The following is a 19,452-nucleotide window of genomic DNA, read 5'->3' as shown; positions in this document are numbered from 1 at the left end:
TTATTTTTGTGTCTGAACTAATGGTCATGTAAACATGTTCATACATACAAGTAATAAAAAAGAACAGAAGAGGCTTTTAAAAAGATGAAGCAGAATCACCCATTATAAAGGAGCATTGTTTTCTTCTTTTAACAGCCATAAACACTGAAGCCACTTCCTTCTTTTTCTCTTAAGTGCCTTAAATGCATCTTATCAAATAGATATGAGCTCTTCTTTGTGAAGCAGGAAGTAGAAACTGAATTTATGAGCGGCATCAAATGCATTTAGCATCTGCCAGGTCAGGAAGCAAAAAGATCCGTATCTACTTAGTACTGACTATATTTGGCTCAGAAAGACATCTGATCCACAGAATGATGCTAATGAATTTTCTGCTTGTCTCTTTAAACTCCATCCATACAAAGATAACACTTCTCAACTGAAGGGAAGATTAGTACTGGACAGGCAGTAAAGCAGGTTGTTGCCCATGAAATGTATGGTGAATAAAATGGCATAAGGCTCCATTATTATGCAAATGAAAGGAGGGCACAGAAAAGAGACTATGGTCCACTACATGGTGAAGTTAGGTTACACCCAACCTCAATTTCCATTAAGGTCAACAATGCTGAACAAAAAACCTGTTAAAAATACAGTTGTGGAGAGTCAACTACCTTGAGTAAACCAGAAGATTGATTTTAACACGTTAAAATCTGTTGTAATGAACTGACTCAGCCAATTTGGAAAGAAATATCCATGATATTACTGGTCTAGTAGTAGGCTCTTTTGCCAAGCAGATGACTGGAGACAGTAACATATCACTGAAGAAAACCATACAAGGTTTCTCTTTTTAAGAGATAGGAAAAAAATTATCAGGACAACTGCAAACCTTCAACAAAAAGCAAGATTTCAGGATTTATTATGCAGTAAAGAATAGTAACGGAATGCACTGAGATAAATTTAAAAAATGGCTTTCTAAAATGAGCTTTTTTTAATACTTATTGTTCAGAGAAAGTAAGGGTCACTATAGTAAATTCAGTAAAGCTGGGGTTGTCACAACACATTGTAATTTAGTCATGAGACCCTGGAAATAATTAGAATGTGGGAAAAGAAACTGGCTAAGAAGGAGCCATCCATTACTTTCAAAGCCTGTAACACTGATAAAAACTACCATGGGAGCTATTTTGTTTAAATATTTTGAATCAAGGTTTCAGGTAAAAACATTGTGGCTAAAATTGCTGATGATAAAATTACAAGGTACAAGTGATGGTCACAGAAGATCGATTGTAAGAAGGCATTATGGCAGAACTGCAAATTACATTTAATAGTGAAAAGCTTTGTGTCTAGTGAACATCACAGAGCTTCCCATTATGACTGAAATTCACCTTTGGTAAATGACTGAAAAGAAGGATTTGGATACATCAGTTAGTGGGTAATTATTTAGTTGCTGATACAAAAATCTCACAGAAAGGGCAAATGTAGCTCCAAACTTTTTTGAATATTTTGCAACAGCTAAGCATTAACAGCATTAGAGGAGGCTCTGGAAGGTTTCATTATGGAATACTGTATACGCCTTCATATTTGAGAAATGTGGAAGTGCCACTATGGAGGTACTTAGCAATGTGCTGTTGCAGAACAGAATTTGGCTGACATAGTCTGGCCGAACTAATACTGAGAAGTTATACAACAGCTATCACAAGTTATAGATGAAAATTGAAAATAAAAGAAAAAAATGGATTGCAGGGTTGGCATGAGAAAACCAGTGCAAACTCACCAAGAATAAATTTTAATTTGGCAAGTGACAGTCATCAATACATAATTAAGGTTATGGAGAAGATTTCCAATCAGCATAGCAAGTTCAAAATAAACCAGGACTAATCTTGAAATGCTATAAATAGGACTGTACTTAATTAATACTTGCAAGTCAGCAGGTGACTTGCAAACCTTTGTTCCCAAATGAAAATAAAATGATGGAAGGCCTGCGTCATTTGATGCTAAAAATGGAAGCAAAATTATATTTGTGGACATAAAATTTCAGTATGACACAGTGTAAAGTACATAACACTAATTGAAAGGATTTAGGGCAAAAATATCAAAGGAAGTTATTCTAAATTCAGGCAACTGTATGAATACTTGATTTACATAAAAATCAGATTTGTATCTTTACTTTTTTTGCTGTGTGTATCTTCAATACCTAATACAAATATGCTACACTAAGCCAATTAAGCTCACTCTGATTTATCATTATGAATAACAATATCTAGAAACTACTAAGTGGACTGCATTAACTCTCACTTTTAAAACATCAAACAAGCTAAATGAATAAGGGCTTAAATGGTTCAATTTACATTTTGTGCCTTAACAAAAAATAACTTAAGAACTGATAAGACCTAACTACTTTTCAGGTAAGAATCCTAGCAAATTAGGATGTGTCAAATCCACATAAATATGTGTGAAAAGATGTATTATAAGACCTTCTTGATCAGCATTTTAATTATTATTACTAGTATTACTTTAGGTGAATGGTAAACTTCTTAGCATAGGTCACAAAACCCGACCAGTTTTAGTTATAAAACTGGATATTTTTAAGTTCTGTTCCATAATTTTTACACCATGTCTCAGCACTTCTGTTGCCTTCTGAATGCAGAAATAAATACTGATTCATAAAGTGATTTAGAAAAATCTTAAACCAGAAACATCTATTATTTTATAAAAATCCTAAATACTTAAAGCAACTAAGCAATATGGTAAACATGAACAGAAGCAAAGCCACAACTGATTGCATCTCTCCACGTTCTAACACTGTGACAGTAAGACACTAAATTTTCAGCAAACCTCATCAGTTTTCTGCAGCACAAGGCCATGTCAGCAGACAAAGCAGAATCATTACTAGATCTAGTGATCTTAACCCTGTCAGAAACAGGCAGTTGGAAGCCAGATGCCTCCTTCTTACTGTTTTTCATTCTAACTAATGAGTTCATCTACTACATTATGGGAAAAATATGGGCCTAAGTTAACTAAATGACATATTGTATATCTGGTGACCTCATCCGTCACGCTCCTTCCCTAAAATATCTTGTTTGCTTGTGATTTATGAAGTGTATTGTAATTGTTTTAACCTACTGAGTTAACTAAATAGCTCTTGCACTGCCTCCATATGGCTAAAAAATACAACCCACACTCCCCTTATTTATTAACCTAATAATGAGCCGTTTCATATGTAAGGCAAATACACAGTTTTGTCATTATAAAAAAATGATGATACAAATCACACTTTTAATATTTACTTTAAAAAGATGGAAAAAATAAAGTGTATTTTACTGTGATTTTGTCTCTTTCATAGCATTAAACCTTCCTACTAGATGAAAATGTGCTGGCATTTTTCAGAAGATAAATGAAAATGATTTTTTTAATTGCTTACAATATGGCTGAAAAAATATTAGGACGCAAGACTATCCCAAATAATTGTCAAATTTCTACTGTAAACAATAGAGAAACATTTGGCAGAGGAAGGGTTTGGTCAACCTTGATATAGGACTTGCTACCACCTTTTTCTGCATTTGCACTGAAAAAATTGATGAGTTGTTTTCTGCATGGCTATCTTAAAGTGCTCGTGATAACCTTAATAGTTGCCTTTTATAAAGCCTTGCAAGTTTTCTACAAACTTCTAGAAACGGCACCCTACAAGTTGAAAATGCTTTCATTCCAAGAAGGCAGGGATAGTACAGCTTCCTCCATAGGTGGAAGGGTCAACTAATCAATTCCTAAACTCAAGGCCATAAAGACAGAGCGGAAAAATTCTTCCTTGCAACATCACTCAACTTATTTTCATGTGTAAGAAGCAGCACGATTAAACTGAGATGAGAAACTAAATAACAGAATCAAAGCATAATAAGGTACATTGAGAGAAGTAAGGAAGAATGAGCTTGCAAGAGAAATGTCCCTGGAGGTCAAGGCACAACAGTGAGAAGAATTCCGCTAAAAGAAGCATTAAGTTTCCAAGCTGCTCTCTATCTGCTATTCAGGACCTTCTCTTCTCTTGGCATTTCTATTTCCCTGTGAAAGTTTTAAGTTTTTATCACAGTAAAAATTATCTTTAGAGTGACCTTGATCATGGCCCAACCATGTAGAATCTAGGTGGTCTAGAATTTTGGTGGCTTGGCTGGTATTAATCTTCATGTAGCTATGCATTAATAGGCAAATTTGGTCATGCCCCACTAAAAGACTCCATGGAGTTCTGTTATTTCTCAGGCAAAGTAACATGAACAACACTCAGAGTAGAACTCATTTGCTGTTCTAAAATATTTTTAAACAAGTTTATTTTAAATTTTATTATTAAAATGTGACGGAAAAGAGCCTGGCTTAGGGTTACAATTTTCCATTCTTTCATTATCAGTCTTTTATCTACAAAAACATTTGATAAATGAAGCCTGAATTTAGCCTGCATCTGTATTTAGGCAACATATTTATCCAAGTTTCTGAAATTCCTGCCAGACCAAACACTGTCCCTTTCCTTGCACAAGGGCAGCAATTGCACAGATTCAGCTGTCTGACAGCATGCTGCTCCATGTGCACAGGAAGAGGTGGAAGCAGAGCACATGCCATGGCAGCCTCTGGCTGGCAAGAGGAAATGCCACAAGTAGGATACCTCAGGGCTCTGATATGTGTGGCTGAGGGCAAAAGGAACACAGCTGATAATGAGGGGACTGAGGTAAGTCAGATAGGAAATACTCTGTGGGGGGAATTGGCAATTGGAAGGGCATAGATTTTGGTACTGGAAATTTGAGACAGAGGGTTGGGAATTTTCCTTTTAGCCAGAGTGGATTTGTGAGGAGAAGGGATGTAGCTGTCAACCAGGAAAAACAGAGAGGCACTGAGATGGGAGAGGATCAGAGCTGGAGAGACTTAGGGTGGGGAAATCAAGATTGGGAAGTGATTGAAGAGAACAGTTATCACCAGCCTCTGTTCACAGCTGGATGTGCATGAGTGCACATCTTCTCTTTTTGCTCTCTGGAAATTTCTTCTACGTGCTCAAATTCCTCATAAGTCTCGTTTGTTTCTTTCCCTGCAGTCATTAAAGCAGGCCATACCTACCTTGACCACAGAAAGGACACTGAGAGAGCCATTTATGACAGACACAACTTCTTGATCTGTTTAGGCAGTCTTTAACCAATGTCTTAATTCTTCTTTACTACTCAAAGGTCTTTCACTCAGTGTTTGATGGATAAGACACCAGTCTGATTGATTACCTGGCTGCCAAACAAAATGTCTTAAGCCAAAGCATTACCAAGATATTAACTAAAATACATGAAGAAGATACAATAAAAATAAGCAAATGAGAAGTCCTAAGAGAAATGTTAGCTTTAGAGTAAACCAGGTATTTACACTTTGAAACAAAACCCAAATGGAAAATAGGAACAATATGGTAATATATTTTTTTCCCTAGGTGAATTTCCCTAGTTTTTTCAGTTTACATTTTTAGTAATTTATTTTTTATTGAGTAAACTCAAGCCCACAAAATTAAAAATTAAATCAATTTAGAGGTACTTATGATAACATCTGTATTTCTGATGTATGCTGAGAAAGATGGTGGTTTTGTAATTAGACATTTCTTAAAAATGAAATTTTTAAAAAATCTCTCTCTGTAGTTACAGCATCCAGCAGCAAAAATTAACAGTGGAGCACAGAGAACGTTCCATATAGACAAGGAAACATATTAAAACATTTTGGTTTAAGCAGTACTTTTTAAAAAACTGAAAGTTTTTAAAAAAACTTTTAAAACATCTGTAATTTGTACAAACAAATGAAAAGAAAATAATTCCTACTATAGCTACTTCATGCATACATAATTACTGATCAATTAATAATAAAATATATGTGCAAATATCTCCTATGGGGCCTTAAGTAACTGGTAAAGGGCAAAAAACAATAGATTAAGATGTATTCATTACTATCTCATGATCTTCAAATGCATGTCTTTTCAGATGTAGTTGGAATAAGGAGCATATGTTTCATCAGAAGAGCAGTATGATTATTTTAAGCAGCAGGCAGAAATTCAATATAATCGGAATTTTATGAGACTCATGATTATCACCCATGCTCCTTATAGCATTCTCCTTTCTTGAAAATATATATATAACTATATTTTGAGTGGGATGGAGACATGAGTTTTGTCAGGACTTCCTGAGGCAAAGAATATTTTCACAGGCAGTGGAAATTTGTCCTTTAGTCCACTTTGTATACTTAGGCTGTTATCCTCATGCAAAATAGTTTGAAAATAGTCTGGAAATCTCTATGCTACTACATTAGAAGTACAAACAACAGTGTAATTCCCAGAGTACTATATACCTAGGGGACCTGAAAAACTGGATACTTTACTTGTCTTCAAAGAGAAAACTGTTTCTGCAACATTTTAATATAGTTTGTTCTGTCGACAAAAATAAATCAATAGCTTCCAGTCCATCTGCATCACATATCTTTAAGAAATCTATTAATTTCCAGCGCTTTGGGAAAAATACAGGCAGCGATAGCAAGCAAGTAGAAAAGTCAATCAATTTTTGATAGAGGTTTCTGATAACCTATATACTGATTTGCTTCACACAATATATATAGATAAGCAAAATTGCACTGTTGCCATACTTTCATTTCTGAAACACTCATGAATAATGCAAATGGAAATATCTACTCATTACTTCGTTAATTTTAATTTACTTAATTTTAATTTCAGTAATTTACAGGAGGTCAGCTGAAGTGTAAAAAGAAAAAAAAAAAAGATTCATATTTTCTGCTGTTGGAGATGTGGAAACACTGTTGAAACAAATACTCCAATAAGCCTTCAAGGAAGAATAGCTTCAATAGCAACCAGAAGTGGAAAAACTAATTTCAAATGATCCTGACCTCTACAGCTAAATCTACTTGAAATTGGTAGCTATAATTTGAAAAGTTTACTCAATTTTACATGGTAAGGCTTATTAGCTGTTGTTAACAGAATATACCATGGTCCTCTATTCCTTCTCTTATTCTGATGGAAAGGTGTTTCTCTCTCACAATATGTACTGATTACCCAGTATCTGGTAAGAGAAAAGGCTGCTCCTAGTTTTTGTGTCTCTAGTTCCACATCTTCCAGACATAACACATAACAGAGAACAAAATTGGTTCATAACAATTTTAGGAAAATATACTTATCTAAGTGGAGAAAACAACAGAGAACAAACCAATATTTTCTAAGCTATTACAATTGCTCCCATTTCAGAAATGAAAATTTTGGCATTTTGTGCTAAGCTCAAAAGGGTAGCTCTTGCTAACCAGTAAATGGACATTAATGATTTCTTGGCTAACTCAGCTGTATCTACGAACATATATGTAAAACAATTATAGAAGTGGAAGGGGATATTACTAAGACGCATAATGTCATTATTGGATTAGGGGCCTGACATCAAAGAATTTGATGCCAGCTTTTGTCATAAACCAGTGTTTGTGTCTGGAGTTCAGTTATGCCATGTCACAGGAGTCAGGATTGATCTGACCAAGACACATCAGCTGTGACAGCTGTAGTGAATGAAGAAAGATTGGCATTTCTAGTGACCAGTAGATCTCAAAGCAGGTCAGATGAACTGTACCCTAAACGTGCCCTAACCTCTCTTCACCTATTTTTAAGGGAGATGAAGATGACTAGCTGAAATATTGATTCACTACTAATATTTTCCAGAAAGTAGAACCTATGCATGACTGATGATTTTAAGACAAAACCCTGAAAATCCAGTACAGAGGTTTTGGACAATCACTTTTAATGTTATTCTCATCTTTACTAAATCTCCCTATTTAATTAAATTAATTAATTTTAAATTAGGAAGAAGCAAGTCTGCAGTATTTAATTTTGTAGGACTGTGTTTTTCAGACAACCTTCTGATTCTAGAGAAAAGTTCTGATCTGCCATTTCCCTTGAGACTCTGGTAATGAATTACTTCAAAGTGTAAAGTTATATGTGACCTAAATTGAAGAGAGAGAACTTCCTCTTAATTTTGCAAGACCTACTTTGTCTGACTACACACTGCCTAATTTAAAAGTACTGAAGACCCTTTAAAGTTATTGGAAACAAGGAGAAGAAACATAAGCATTTTCGACAGACTTATGATGAGAGTAAATCTACAGATACAGATATATTTTTCTCTCCCTGTGGATCAGGCCAGAAGGAAAAATAAATACAGAGGTACAGAATGTTATAAAGAAATAAATTTTTTCATTGTTAAGTGGTAGTCATGGACACTACTGTAATAGTTTTTACTTCCTGGGTGTGACCTTTTTCCTTCAAGCACCATAAGATAACAGCTAGCTTATGAGCAATATCTGAATCATAGTAAAAGAAACATTATTTTGCCTTCTACAAACATTTTAAGTAAGGGTAGAATATATTTCCCTGCAAAATATATTTTAAGGTCTTTTATTTCAATGCTACTATTTATTTATATCCAGTAATATCAGTAAAGAAGGCAAAGTTTAATATTTTTTATGATGATAATGGAAGAGGTTTCATATCAAATAAAATGATGTTAAAATTCTTATAAGTCAAACTTGACAGCAGCTGTAGTTTCTCATAGGAAGCATTTGCTAATCACATACTGTAATGTACTTGAGACAAGTAGGGTCTCACACAAACTGAAATAGATTTTAACTAAAGATATTGCCCTGCACATTGGAAAAAATAAAAAAAGTAAGAATTTCACTAAGAACAAAATAATTATCTCAAATACTGGTAATATACCTAATTCTATCTTACCCTTTCCCTGGTAAGTTTCTTGGTCAGATAATTAGATTCTACTAAAAAAGGAGAAATGGTTTTCTTTTAAGGAGTCAACTCCTCTTCCTGAATTAAAGAGCTCTTTTCTTGTACAGTTCTAACAATTATGATACTACTTGTTTGGTAAAGAAAGAAAAAGTTCTTTATGTCCATCTAGTGTCATACGGAATGAATAAAATATATCTTCACTTCCAGGTAGCAACCAAATTTCTATTAATTTTCAATAAGTAGGACTTTGATTTAAAAATGCGTTGTTAATTTTAAAAGCTTCATTAAATCACTTTGTATTAAGTAAAAATAACTTAAAGTTTAAAATCATATTAAAAATGAAATTTGCTGCCAATGTCTGAAAGCAACTCAGGTCACTGAAAAAAACCCAATTGGCTTACCCACTGGAATGAAAGATTCTTTTGAAATGACAAACATGTTTTGACTTCTGGCCATTACTGACAGCATTTGCAATTTTTTTTTTCATGTAACTTTTTATTGATGTTCAAAACTGAGGAACTGTGTTCAAAATATAAAAAGTGGGATTGTTTTTCCTCCAATGGGTAAAGCTGTAAAGAGTATGAGACTGAGACGTCAGACAGTTAAAACCCTTAAGGATCTGATGATATCAACAAATAAAATAATTAACCACAGATAACATTTCCTTTACTGAATTATTTATTTCTAAAGCCAAGCCACTTTTCTTTCTAACCTGCTCACACTTTTAATGTAGCTCTATTCAACTATTTCAAAACCAAAACTATTTTACTTGAACTCGAGGTAAAACAAATGCAATAGATAATAATATTAATATTAAGCAATAAAAAATATTTTCTTCTTTGTATGGCAGACAATACTAATCAAAATCACAAACCCTGGTTTACACGCTGTTAAAAATTAAAACAATTTATAATATTGCATACACACATCAAATTTATACATACATACATGCATCAAAACTCAAGAAGTACCAGATTAACATAGTAACAGTCTAAGCTGATGTAATAAGTATTTTAACAGAATACTCCAAGAACAGCATATGACAAGCATAAGTCACATTATTACTGAAGTAGGATGCTAACTATTTTGTTCTTTATAAACTGTGTGCATTCTAAATAACTTGAACCTTTTAAAAATCAGTCTTTTTACCCAGTGAGATCTTACAAAATTATACCAAGGACATTTTAATCAAATCAATTTTTTAAAAATTATTTTACATTCTGTGTTTACAGCAAATTGCATGCAAATAATTGTGGAAATGTACAAGTAAACTTGGCTAATGTTAAATTCAGGTAACCCTCTCTTTTTCAAGAAATGACACCCATGTTCCTACCTTATGGAGTATCTATTAAAACATACAAACAAGCAAAACAAATTAAATCAGGCCCAAAACATATAATAGTTGCTTTGGTAGAAAAATTGGTTTCCTTCAAGAGAAACACAGCACAGCACATTAAGTAACAGGCATAAATAATTCACATACAGTATCAGAGGTTTACATACCATCAGGAAGGCAAGAAAAAAAGCGAGAAAGGAAGGCAAAAGAACAGGAAAAGATACAGGGAAAGGGAATACTACAAATCTACTTTATACTTCATTTGGTATTCAATTTTTTCAAAACAGGCCTGATTTTATTTTTATGGGTCTAATATTGTAGCAGAATAACCACAAACCAAAAGCATTTAAATTTTCCTATATCCATTCCCTTCTCCTGACCGGTTTTTTGGCTTTTTTTAAAATTGCTTCATTTTATTTCATAATAATTAAAGATAATAAATTGTAGTGAAGGTGGGAGAGAGATTTTTTAGAAAAATGTAGGCAGGAAGGTTAAGTTTTAAAGGTATCATCAGGTCTGATCTCCATGTAACCTGAGGCGTATACTTATTTATCAACAGTAACATCACATTTAGTTCTTGAAGTGCATTACATTAAATAAGAACACCCAAACAGGTTAGGAGATGATGTTAATATTACCTTTGTAAAATGAGTGGGCAAAGCTCTGCTCAGGAATTAACTTGGCAAGGAATCCATGGTTCAAACTTGGGTGAGGGATAGATGGTATGACCACAACTGTGGAGAAAATCATGGAATCAAATGTGAGCCAGCTAGTATTCATGTGTGGCCTGGTCCATTGTGGATCCATGACAGATATCCTATCTCATTGAAACATGCAAACATGGCATTACCAAAAAAAAAAAAAAAAAAGGCAAAAGAAAAAAAATCCAATTTCCATATCAAGAGATAGGAAACAGCATACCTATTATTTGGGCACTTCAAAAGCAACATTTATAGGGAAAAAAAGACACAGATAGATAGATAGATACAAGCAAATAGGCAGGACAATAACGGATGAAAGTAGCAGTTTCTTAGTTCAGAACCATAACTTTAAATCAGGAAGGCAAAAAGAATTATGATTTCTTTTAACTGACTACATTTATGTAGTATTTTTTCAAATGGGAAACCTACAAGCACATTGACTTCAGAAAATTACATAAACTTAGCAAATTAAAACAGCATGATGAATCATAAAATAATGACTAAATGTGAATATAACACAAATTGGAAGAAAATTTCTATGAAGAATGAAAATTAGCAACTCCATAAATGAAGAAAGCAGTTAAAGATCATTACAAGAACAAAAACATAGACAAGAAATTTTGTGGACAAATGCAGCTCCTGTTTTCAACTCTTTTCACACAGAAGGTACAGATATAACCAATCCAATCAGACTTGAAACAAAAATACTGGACTGAGTGCAAAATATTCGAAACAGAGTGCGGTAAGGTTTGCATCCCTCATTTCTAACAGGTTCTGAGACCTAACAGGCTCCCTCCTTTCAGGCTGAAGAACACATGCCAGTAAAACCACTACTAAAACAAATCACAAACAGTTCAGTCAAAGAAGGCAATAGCAACGTTTTCTTTTTTTTCCTATTGTTATCATAGGCTTTTTAAAAGCTGGCACCAATACAGCAGGACTCCAAGAAAGTACTCAGTCCTCCACTAATACCCTTTCACAAACCTCCTCACTCAAACAAAGGGAGCTCTTGAGGGCAAGCAGCTGTATTCTGTTTATTCATTTTGTGGTATAAACATATCTGTTCTTCCTAACACATAACAGATTCAGGAAGATTTTTGGTGAACTACCTTGTACTTTACAATTTTAACTCTAACAGGAATCCTGTTTTTTTAAAATTATTTTCAAGTTGAAGAAAAATAAAAACATTTAAAAAATTACAAATGAAAATTAGTAATACCTTATAAGCAAGTACAGAGAATATCTGAAATATGACAATATATTTTAAAAGCCCAAATTTTTTATACTGAAAGAAAGTAGTACCTAATTTGCTATTAGGATCTTAGGCTACTCACTAAAAATACTTTGTAGTAAAATAATTACAGTTCTAAAAAAACAAAAAAACCAACAAAAAAAAAAATCACATAACATTTGAAGAAAACAAATTTACCTGTACTGGTTGGTGAATTTATTTCTTGTCTGATATTTCTACCTGCCTGGCTCCCAGACCTCACAGTTTCTCGCTGTGGCTCCAGGATGTCACGGTACTTGGAGACCATCAGGACAGAGATGAAGTAAACCACGGCCAAAGCTAGGAACTGAGCTTGCTTGCTGTCATCCTGTACCAGGGAAAAAGAAACACAGCTAGAATATTTAATGTTTTCATGGATTTTTTCTATGAAAACATCACAAGTCTTATTAGTTAATACCTTTCTGAAATGCTGCTTCTGCCAGCATAGCAGGAAATTGATAATGGCAAAGGCTGAGTGGGTACACACAGAGCACATAGTAAGTACTGAATTTTGGAGGTAATTCAGCAACTACACAAATCTTGGGATCTGTGGAGTCAATGGACTTCTCAAAACAGAGGCCTGACTCTGCTCTGAGAGTGCTTTAAAGGATTCCTGGCAGCAAGGGCAACTGTCTACTGGTGCCCCAAGGATGAGATGGTGACAGCCCCAGACAGAAGGAGGTAAGGGGTACAATTGCTGAGAGGGAAATCTAAACTCACTGATAATTCTCTAGCTGACGCTGGATGCATAAGCAGGCATAACAGCTTCTGGTAACACATAAAAGCAGGGAGAATGTACCCCTGCTTTTCTTCCAGAAATAGCTTGTACATTCTGATTTCCCCTTCCACAGTAGATGACAGCAGGAATCCTAGGTTTCCAGGACTGATTTAAGTGAAAGCCAGGACCACTATAACTTTACTGTCATCTTTTCTTCTCATCCCACATAATTGTCTGTTCAAGGGAAACTGCCATCTATGGCTTAGATATTATCCTGATTGAGATTAAATTTCTCTAATTCAACTAAATGTCTTTTATTATTATGTCAAACTTAACATGATAAAATTAAAACTTTAGTTTCTGTCTACTCCTCTACTGGTTTCATCTTTTCTCAGTTTCACAAGCATGTACCTTCTATTACAGTTTCAGTGCTTGTTTTCCATGTTTCCTGGGTATTATTTAACTTGGCTGCATGTTTTTGCAAGTCTTAAAAATAATTAGAAATTCTCTCATTAATTTCTTTCATAGAAGTTCCAGAGACATGCTTTCTTGTATTCTTTTCTCTGAGAGTTAAGAAAAGAATAGGTGACAGAATATTGCCTCTTTGAACTCACGTTGGAGAATTTAAACATAGCAGTGTACTTGCAGGTATACAGTAATAATTACTATTGCACTGCATTCAAAAACAAGTATATTGCGGTGCAGCTTTGTGCTAAAATCCATTGCAGAAAAGCTGAAAAACATTTTTATATATGTTTACATACATAAATATGTTCAGCAGAAGCGAGAATTGTGTTTACAAACTGATTTGCTGCAGTTCTCTAACATATATACTAAGTCTTCTTTCTACCCTGGTTGGACCAATAGTTGACACCTTTGGTAATACAATTTTAATCAACATATGTGGTAACTGATTTATCTTGGCTGTGTTTATTTGGCTAGCATAAGACTAAGGCTGAGTGTTAAACACAGGTAACTACTAATCTCAAATACCTTAACCAACATAATTTTTAAGTGCAGAAGGTGGCCGGTAGTTACAATGTAACAAGCAGAGTTTGCAGATAATATAGGAAGTGCCACACATGAAGGATATTTTTAATTCGGGTACAATCAAAATTTCTTTCAAAACACAAATGATGATTTTGCAGAAGAAAGAATTACAGCACACATCACTCACCACATCACGGAAAACAACTGCTCGTAGACGATTAATATCAACATCCTGCAGAAGTCTATCAGGGTCTTTTATGGGAGAAAGATTTCCAGGGACATTTTCAAGGGGAGTCTAAAAATAAAAAGTAGTGAGATTTTTCGGTCCCCTCAAAATATCAAAGCATTTCTGTTAGAACCTTAATTTGACATAATTTTTTAGCTATTACATCAATCTTAGATTATATTCTACATAACACTCAGATAAGGGCTCTAGAAATAATATGATGCTTTGAATTATGGTCTTAATGCTATTTAAATTGTTATATATTTCCAGTAGCTTGGAACAACTGTATCTCTAGACATAGTTAAGATAATAATTTTCACACAGAAGTTTGCTTCAGATTACAGTTGCATCATAACAGAATAAAAAGTTATTTCTAATAAGCCTATTATGTTTGAAAATGCTGAACAGAAATAAAAAAAATTTAATTTTACTTAGACTTATTACAGGCTATTGATAATAAAACTGCTAATATTTAAAAAAGATAGAATAGCATGCCTCCTTTAAAAATTAAAACGTATTAAATGTGAGGCCTGAATACCTGACAGTCTCCTTATGGGGATTTTCCTTGAATTGAAAGTGACCATATTGAAAAAGGTAATGTCTTTGTGAAATTTTATGAAATGAAATTGTGAAAGGAGCTAACTTTGTAAAGGCTATTTGAAAAAGTTTTAGAGAAGAAAAAAACCCCTGATATAGTAATGAAAATATAATAGCAAGAAGGAAGGGATCCTTTACATCATGCAATATCTTGTATTTTAGTTATGGGCTCTACCAAATTATTTCAGATTTTAATTTCTGTATCACAAATTCTTAAAGCTATAAACAAGTGTTTAATATAATTTTAACTGTAAAAAGTTAAAAAAAATATTTAAAAAGAGAATAATGAATTAATGACACTTGAAAAAACAAGTGGTAACTATACAGGAAAACTTTTTTCTAAAAGCAGATAGTAAATAGTGATGCCTAATATGTATTCAAAGATCCATTGAAGCTATTGGAACTCAGACATTTCACCAACAGAGATGCAACTGCAGGATTTCATCAAAAGTGGAGAGTACCCTGATGGAATAGAAAAAAATCTATTTATATATATTATCTAGGTTTATATGACAGAGGTGAGTAGGGGAACCTGCTCTATCAAATAGGCCAAGCAAGAGTGCAAAAGCTGGTTAGAATTGCTGCAGTCATACTCCTGCATCAAGGTTTGCATCTTTCAAATAATCCTCCTCACACACATTTACCATAAACCAGCTAACAGGAGAAATCTAAGCTTTTGCCAACATTTGAGAGGGCAGTTACAATTATATTCTGATCCTAAATAAAACAGTGTTTCGGTTTTGTCATCATTGCTGTTGGTTACTTAATGACCAGTTACCTTGGTTGCTGCTGATGCTGTTACACCCTGAAGAGCATCTTGGGTTTTACCGCCAATTAATGACGTCTTGTTTACTCTCTCTCTTTGCCTTTGCCGGCATTCTAAGCAGTTCCTCACAGCCACACAACAAACTAAAAGAAGAAAGGAAAATGCAACAAATTAGAATATTTTTTCAATTATACATTTAGAACATCAATTAGCACCCATTACTAGCAGGCAGTAATTTAAAATTTGATTAAAAAATTGAGAATTAGTCACAAATTTGATACCAGGAACAGTAAAATTATCAGTATCACAATAAGTAGTATGAATAACAGTAAACAATGAAGACAAATGCCATGCTGTTGTAAAATATATTGAGATCTGCACAAATATCCCACTCTTCTTATTTTATATAGCCCATAGAGCCCTACAAATCCATGGAGACTTGCAAAAGAAAAGCTGCAATATGGAGGCAGCAAAGCAGCTTTGAGAAAAAAAAAATTGGTTTACTGACTTAAATTTAATATTTTTACTCTCCCTGAATATATACAACTTGAAATACATAAGGAAGAATATTTTCAGACATGTCTTTCTTATTACTAAATTGAATTGGCCTTAAAAACATACCAGATCAATAAATAATAAATGGGATTTTTACTTTATCACATCAAGCTCTACCTACAAGGTCCTTTGCTGCACATGTCACCATTTGATCCATCGCAACTCATTGATCTGTAAGCAACTATTTAATACATCCTGTCTGTTGACTTACCAAGCCTTAGGCACTGTCGCATCAGACCTCCAGAAGACATGTTTTTTTCAGCTTCAATCTCACTAAAATTTAGAGAACTGGCAAATACCAGTACATCAACCATTGCCATCAGACGGCTGAGAAACGTTACTGCTGTCTCTGCAGACATTCCTTGTGTCACTTCAATATTTTCCAATTCAGTCTTTAAAAGGAGATAATTGAATTAAACAGTTTGAACACAACTGAAATATAAAGACAGCACATACACATAGGAATCTAAATTGTTATGCTTAATGGCAGGTAGATTGAAAAGTTATTTTACAATTTCCTACTGATACTATTAACATAATCTGTGAGTGAAATTCAAAGTAACGCAGCAATGAAGAGTGAGAAAATTATTTACATTTACATGCTGTAATAGATGAGAAAAAGTCTAATATAAATGAGAAAGTTATTAGCAATTAGATAAAGACAAAGTAAGGGCAGATAATAAAACAATGCATGGTGAAAAAGGGTGCAACATATTCTTACTTTCTTCCATAGGCTACGCAAACAGGAAACAGATTAAAGGAATTACTCTGTGTATAGATTTACTTTTTTATTTTCCTCCATTTAAACAAATGTGAGGAGTGGAGTGGGAAAAAACATACAGTTTTGCACTCTGTCTCCATGAATTGATTTTCCCTGCAATGTTTACAGCATATAGAATCCTGACTGAGTCCAATTCTTCAATTTATGTTTGCTACCTCACAACAACAACAGAGGGAAAGTAAAAAGGGACAAGTGACATGGTGTGCGGCTCACATGTCCCAGAGTTGCTGTTTCTCTCCTAATGTTGGACTCTCCTTAGTGGGAATCAGCAGAAAATTTCTGAATGAGTTCAATATTTCTGAAAACCAGATTTTTTTTCTCCAAAAAGGACACTTAGATGTCGACAGTCATGTTTTCAAATGCCTTCAGGTATTTAACAGTGCAGATAAGTGAAGAAACAGTCAGCTTATTAAAAAAAAATTTAAAAAAAATCTGTTTCAACACTTTTGCCTCTGGAGCTAGGCAAATTGAAAACAGGAATGTGTGATACTTGTTTGCATCCAGAATTATATGCCTAAATACTATTTTAAAATTTGTCTAAAGGTGGTTGATTCTTACTGATTGTCAACAAGCTTTCCACTTGCAAGACTTTCTGAGAACACAGAAAAAAGTCCCTTTAAAAAGTACTTTTATTGTGCTTCTCTACTTGTATTAATTTGCTTAGAAGCATTTATTTAAAAGAAGCATTTATTTAAAAAAAATTATATATTTGGTGCTCTTAAGGTAATTTGCTTCTAAAGGAAATAAAAAATACAAAAGCAAAAACTTGTTTATTTCCATATTCCTAAAATGTTATTAGCTGTATTCATGCTTTACTTTGAAGAATATTTTTACATCCAAAATTATAAAAGTGAAAAGTGTGCCAAACAGTATTAAGGAAACAATTGTTTTGAAAGATGAAAAATACAAAGTGGCATATGTCACCATAATGATAGATAGGCCTTCATTTAATTTCTCTTAAGGATGTAGCATGTTGGACACATGAGTGATTTGGGAAGGGCTTTCATCTGTCTGAACTGCCCAAAAATATTAGAAAAATAGTGAAATGACAACTCTCAGAAGAAAGATTTTCACCCTATCTCCTATCCTCTTTGGCCAGGGCTCCCCTGTTTAGTTTGTGCTGTGCACCTCCTACCTTTTGGAAAAATAGGTTGCTGGGGTTTTTATAACAGACTGGAAGATGATTTTTTGAAAGCACTCACCCAAAGAAAATATATTTGCAAAAATCTAAAGCCGTAACAGTCTGCTAGAAAAAGTCATATGTGGTTACGGAAACTTAAAGTTTGAATTCATGCTTGAAATAACATCAGGCTCTTGCAGCCAGCTGACTGCCTGATGTTGATTTTTATCAAGTTTCAACTGCATTGTGCCAATCATGGTCTTAACCCTCTCAGAATATCTATTGCTTTTTTATTTTTGCAAGTTATGTAGTAAATTCACTTAATACAAGATTTCAGTGCATTTTAGTAAGATTATATCAAATTTTGAATTTAAAATAATGTTTGTTTTTTTGGTTAGTTTTTTGTCGTTGTTGTTTTTTTTTTTTTTTACAAATCTCCCTAAAATTCTGCTACATGGAAGAAAAAAAAAGACTGTCAGGTTTTTTTACATCAAACTTACCATCATTTCTACCTGTTAAATACAGTACATTGGTATTGTACAGTGTCTAAAATATATTCCATTATTGATCAAGCTGCCTTCTAGTATCACCAATATTTTAGATAGAGGTATCTCTAAAACTCATTGAAAAGTGAACAGATCACTATTCCATAACTACTCAGTGTAATTTAAGAGCAGTACAAAGTCTCCCATACAATGAACACGTTCAGGACACAAAGAGTTTCTCTACTGACAGCTGCATTTATTACTTCAATTAGCTCACAGGCCTAACTACATTCAGCCCAGGAGCTAAGAGCAAGCACCAATATTGACAATGCATTAGGTTTTTAAGAGAAATATGGTAGGAAAAGTTAATTAATCCACCTAATATAGTTCTATTCACATTCCACTGTGTGTTATAGGAAAATAATAGTAAGAATAAAATAGTAAAAAGAAAGCCATAATATCAAATGATCAAAAATAAGATATTTTTGAAAATGCAAAAAACTGAAACTTACAGCAGCAATACTAACCTTAGAACCCTGGACATGCAACAGACAAAACAGACAACAGATCACAACAATAAAAGAAAAAGAAAATTATTTAAGTTAACTAAAAAAATGCAAGGTAAATTGAAACAAATTAGTATCTTGGAATTATACATTTGTTTAATTTATATTCAAAACAACAAAATATTTAGGCTCAGCATGAACATTTGAAAGTAAAGACCTGTCAAAGATAGCTATGCACAAGGAAAACTTTAAATCTTGTATTATTATAGAGTTCATGTAAACACTGATTCTTCCAAAGCAAATTTATGAAGCAAGGCAAAGTAAAGTAATGTTTTAACTAATTATATAGATATGAGCATTTTACAACAAGCCATTCAACTGAAATGTAGTAAAGTAGTTAATCCTTTTATGAGGAGGCAAATATGTTTGAAATGCTTTGAAAAAACAAACATGAATTACAACAAGCAATGCTCTGGTTCTTCATGCATAATGCTCTTCCCTTGAATACACCACAACATAGGTCATTATAATATTACATTTGGGTGTGATTTTTTCTACCTAAAACAGTGTCAAACTAAATATGACAATGTTTTTGAATTACAGGAAAGAATAGCAGAACTAAGACACTCAGACTGAGTTGCTC

The 19,452-nt window shown here is 33.5% G+C and overlaps 1 protein-coding gene across 10 annotated transcripts in view; it reads right to left on the bottom strand.

The window, feature by feature from the left end:
- Positions 1-19,452, bottom strand: part of NBEA (neurobeachin) — a 457,716-nt gene that overhangs the window by 284,088 nt on the left and 154,176 nt on the right. For 5 of the 10 annotated variants that reach the window (XM_074535327.1, XM_074535328.1, XM_074535326.1 and 2 more), the window contains exons 25-30: positions 18,816-18,839; positions 16,129-16,309; positions 15,375-15,505; positions 13,961-14,068; positions 12,225-12,393; positions 10,733-10,828 (exon numbers count right to left, since the gene is read on the bottom strand). In XM_074535327.1, coding sequence (XP_074391428.1) covers positions 10,733-10,828; positions 12,225-12,393; positions 13,961-14,068; positions 15,375-15,505; positions 16,129-16,309; positions 18,816-18,839 — 709 coding nt within the window. The remainder of the gene's footprint in view (positions 1-10,732; positions 10,829-12,224; positions 12,394-13,960; positions 14,069-15,374; positions 15,506-16,128; positions 16,310-18,815; positions 18,840-19,452) is intronic. The other 5 variants (XM_074535329.1, XM_074535335.1, XM_074535332.1 and 2 more) reach the window with 2 other exon arrangements.

Source organism: Zonotrichia albicollis, chromosome 2, assembly GCF_047830755.1.
Source record: "Zonotrichia albicollis isolate bZonAlb1 chromosome 2, bZonAlb1.hap1, whole genome shotgun sequence".
NCBI lineage: Eukaryota > Metazoa > Chordata > Aves > Passeriformes > Passerellidae > Zonotrichia > Zonotrichia albicollis.
The sequence above is the reverse complement of the archived record's forward strand: the minus strand, read 5'-3'. Positions and strand labels throughout refer to the sequence as shown.